Source organism: Salmo salar, unplaced genomic scaffold, assembly GCF_965601325.2.
Source record: "Salmo salar unplaced genomic scaffold, fSalSal1 ptg000984l, whole genome shotgun sequence".
NCBI lineage: Eukaryota > Metazoa > Chordata > Actinopteri > Salmoniformes > Salmonidae > Salmo > Salmo salar.
In genome coordinates, this window is record NW_027675576.1 from 161,322 (window position 1) to 166,065 (window position 4,744).

Genomic DNA, 4,744 nt, shown 5'->3' on the forward strand with positions numbered 1-4,744 from the left:
GGAAGAGGGGGAGATGACTGTTACATCGATAGAGGAGGAAACTGGACATCTGGGCCCGGTTTCCCAAACGCATCTTAAGGCGTCCAATGGTTCTAACGGTGAACTTAGCCATAAGATGGTTTTGAGAAACCGTTCCCTGATTAACACTAGTAAGTACTGTCTTAAATACAGAGGCACAAACTCTGCAGTTGTTGAACTGATGTGTGGTGTTAAAGCGGAAATATGCAATAGCTACATCCATATTGCGACTTTTAAATTATTAATTTATAGCCATTGATTCTTGAAGAATATAACACATGCCTCATGAGCTTAGTTCAACTGTTGTACCCCATCAGAACCCCAAATAAGCTTTTTTTTACTCCAATGTTTAGAAATGTAAACCAACACTGTATAGCCTCAACATAGTTAAAACTATAATGTTGATATCATGGATGGTCAGTCCTTGCATCCATAGGTCTGTCTATGAATGTGAAAGTAGTTACATTTCTCCAACCCCATAATCATCTTATAACCAAAACAGTGGTGGAATGACAGCTTTGTTGTTGTATGAACTGCAGATTGCAGGGTTGTGTGGGTTTTTTCAACAGTAACAAAATGGCTGCCCAGAGGCTTGGTTTGGTCAACAGCGGAGGAATGGGGGAAGGAGAAGTGTAACCACTCAAATTTATTCATCCATGATGTCATAATGATAGTTTAACCAGGTTTCTAGGATATATAGTATATTCTAGAATTCATCCATGATGTCACAATGATAGTTTAACCAGGTTTCTAGGCTATATAGTATATTCTAGAATTCATCCATGATGTCATAATGATAGTTTAACCAGGTTTCTAGGATATATAGTATATTCTAGAATTCATCCATGATGTCATAATGATAGTTTAACCAGGTTTCTAGGATATATAGTATATTCTAGAATTCATCCATGAGGTCATAATGATAATTTAACCAGGTTTCTAGGCTATATAGTATATTCTGGAATTCATCCATGATGTCATAATGATAGTTTAACCAGGTTTCTAGGCTATATAGTATATTCTATAACAGCCAGTGTAGATTTCCTGTGGAGGCAAATTATTAGAGCTGTTGATAAGTCATTGTATAATATTCAGCCAATTGTTTTTCATGCCATTACATTAAAGGCAAGACATACCTAGATTCAATTACATTCATGAATTGGTTTGAAACCTTTGTTTTAAACCCTTCTCAAAATTGGTGCCTTGCCGGATTTGTAAAAAATGGTTTGTCATGAAACTCTATTTTTTAAATGTATTTAAATTTAACCTTTATTTAACTAGACAAGTCAGTTAACCTCTATGGGCTAACATTAGATTATGTCAGCAGAGTACCCAGCCAGAAATAATCAGACACCCATTTTTCAAGCCAGCATATAATGTCACATAAACCCAAACCACAGCTAAATGCAGCACTAACCTTTGATGATCTTCATCAGATGACACCCCTAGGACATTATGTTATACAATACATGCATGTTTTGTTCAATCAAGTTCATATTTATATATCAAAAACCAGCTTTTTACATTAGCATGTGACGTTCAGAACTAGCAAACTTCCGGTGAATTTACTAAATTACTCACGATAAAAGTTCACAAAAAACATAACAATTATTTTAAGAATTATAGATACAGAACTCCTCTATGCACTCGCTATGTCCGATTTTAAAATAGCTTTTCGGTGAAAGCACATTTTGCAATATTCTGAGTACATAGCCCGGCCATCACAGGCTAGCTATTTTGACACCCAGCAAGTTTAGCACTCACCAAAGTCAGATTTACTATAAGAAAAATGTTATTACCTTTGCTGTTCTTCGTCAGAATGCACTCCCAGGACTTCTACTTCAATAACAAATGTTGGTTTGGTTCAAAATAATCCATAGTTATATCCAAATAGCGGCGTTTTGTTCGTGCGTTCCAGACACTATCCGAAAGGTAAATAAGGGTCACGCGCCCGACGCGTTTCGTGACAAAAAAATTCTAAATATTCCATTACCGTACTTCGAAGCATGTCAACCGCTGTTTAAAATCAATTTTTATGCGATTTTTCTCGTAAAAAAGCGATAATATTCCGACCGGGAAACCCTGTATACGCTCAAAGAGAGAGAAAGTAAAAATGGAGTCGCCCCTTGCACGCCCCTCCATTCTCATTGTTCTCAGATCGACCACTTACTGAAGGCGCTAATGTGTTTCAGCCTGGGGCTCCAAAGCCAAGATTCAAATTTCTGGCGCCTTCTGAGAGCCTATGGGAGCGTTAGAAAATGTCACGTCATGCCAGAGATCCCCTGTTTTGGTTAGAGATGATCAAAGAAGGCCATGAAATGGTCAGAGAGAGCGCTTCCTGTTTGGAATCTTCTCAGGTTTTGGCCTGCCAAATGAGTTCTGTTATACTCACAGACACCATTCAAACAGTTTTAGAAACTTTAGGGTGTTTTCTATCCAAAGCTAATAATTATATGCATGTTCTAGTTTCTGGGCAGGAGTAATAATCAGATTAAATTGGGTACGTTTTTTATCCGGCCGTGCAAATACTGCCCCCTATCCCCAACAGGTTAACAACACCCAAATGGATAACGCTGTTCTTAATACTGTAGCAAACATTATATTAAGCAGGACATTCAAGCGAGCCTTACAATTATAATCCAAAGTAGTGTGAAATGAACTCATAAGCAACCTGGAAATGGAGGTTACTCCCCTGAGTTTTCCCCCATTCACATTCAGAATACATTGTGAAAAACTAAAATCTTTGCTCACCATTTTTGCTCTAATCAGATATAGTACATCCATAACTATCGGTTTCCTCATTAGCAGGGAGGAGTTTCTACAATCAAATTGCATGTGCATCGCCCTCATGCCACAATTTTAGGAAACACAGAAAGGGCCCTACATTGGAGACCAATTAGTCATCTGGCACAGTGCTTAAGAGTTTCAACAACATGAATAACTTATCTCTAGCCTACAATCATCGATGTTACTACTAATGTGAAAACAAGACAAATATGACTGTTCTTGCTCATTTTAAGACAATTGTCAAGTAATTTTAACGTTCATTACAGACGTCAATTGTTGTACAACATCATGGCAACGCTGTTGGCATCACCTTTTACAGTGGATTTCCGCTGTTGTGGGCCTTTAATCATCTGTCTGACTTTGTTGTTCACACAGGAGAGATACTTAACTATCGTGGATCCTCTGGGGAGCCTCAACAACCTCGTGATGCTGACGAGGTAGAGAAGAGTTTCTCCAGATCAGAACTCCTCAAGAAACACCAGCAGAGACCCACAGGGAAGAGAACTCACCGCTACTCTGACTGTGGGAAGAGATTCACCTCATCAACAGGCATTCAAATTCATCAGAGAACACACACAGGAGAGAAACCTTACGGCTGTGATCAATGTGGGAAGAGTTTTGGTAAATCTAGCCATCTTATTGTACACCAAAGAACACACACAGGAGAGAAACCTTATAGCTGTGATCAATGTGGGAAGAGTTATAATTCATCTAGCAATCTTATTGTACACCAAAGAACACACACAGGAGAGAAACCTTATAGCTGTGGTCAATGTGGGAAGAGTTTTACTGAGTCAGGCAAACTGAAATCACACCAGAGAACACACACAGGAGAGAAACCTTATAGCTGTGGTCAATGTGGGAAGAGTTTTACTCAGTCAAGCAACCTGATATCACACCAGAGAACACACACTGGAGAGAAACCTTTTATCTGTGGTCAATGTGGTAAGAGTTTTACTACATCTGGCTCTCTGACTGAACACCAGAGAACACACACAGGAGAGAATCCTTGCTGTAATCAATGTGGGAAGAGTTTTACTACATCTAGCTATCTAGCAATACACCAGAGAACACACACAGGAGAGAAACCTTGCTGTAATCAATGTGGGAAGAGTTTTTCTACATCTGGCTATCTATCAATACACCAGAGAACACACACAGGAGAGAAACCTTGCTGTAATCAATGTGGGAAGAGTTTTTCTACATCTGGCTCTCTGACTCGACACCAGAGAACACACACAGGAGAGAAACTTTATAGCTGTGATCTATGTTGGAAGAGATACTCTGATAAAAGATCTCTGATCAAACATCAGAAAATACATACATGAAGGAGTTGTTTCATGACATCAATGAAAAAATGTCAATGTTTTTAACATTGTAGTAGGAGTATTTTTTGGAATTTCACAATTTAGAACCCTAAACGTTTGCCCCATTCAATTGATTTCAGCGTGATATGGATATTAGCCTTGGGAAAAATCCAGGCTCTGAATTGAAAGAGTACTTACCATGTTGGTGACCCACTTGAATCAAAATGCAACACTTCAAAATGTAGCTAGCTGTTTTCTACAAATTGTCCTCTAACCAGGGATGTACACATTATTCCCAGATTCCATGTGGATTTTGAGCTGTTCGTTTTAACAGGACGTGCAACCTCATCTCCCTCCTCTCGCACAATTGATTACAACATGATATCGATGAGTTATGACAAATAAGTGTTGTGTTCCTTTGTTTAGTGACCCCTACATTTAAATGTATCACTCCAAAATGTAGCTGACTGTCTTCTTCAGGTTGTCCTCTAACCAGTGAGGAAAAATATATCTCCCATTTCCATGTGTTTTTTTTAGTTGTGCCAAAAACGCTGTTGTTTTGACAAGTAGCAATAAATCACTGATATCGATTAGGGGGGAAATTAGGTTGTTTGTGATGTTGAAACTAACAC

The 4,744-nt window shown here is 38.6% G+C and overlaps 1 protein-coding gene across 1 annotated transcript; it reads left to right on the forward strand.

Annotated features, from left to right (window-relative positions):
- The first annotated feature begins 594 nt into the window (after positions 1 to 594).
- LOC145877375 (uncharacterized) lies at positions 595 to 4,335 on the forward strand. Its single transcript, XM_082972689.1, has 2 exons — positions 595 to 618; positions 3,216 to 4,335. The coding sequence occupies exons 1-2, from the start codon at positions 595 to 597 to the stop codon at positions 4,131 to 4,133; spliced, it is 942 nt and encodes a 313-aa protein (XP_082828815.1). The 3' UTR covers positions 4,134 to 4,335.
- The last annotated feature ends 409 nt before the right edge of the window (positions 4,336 to 4,744 follow it).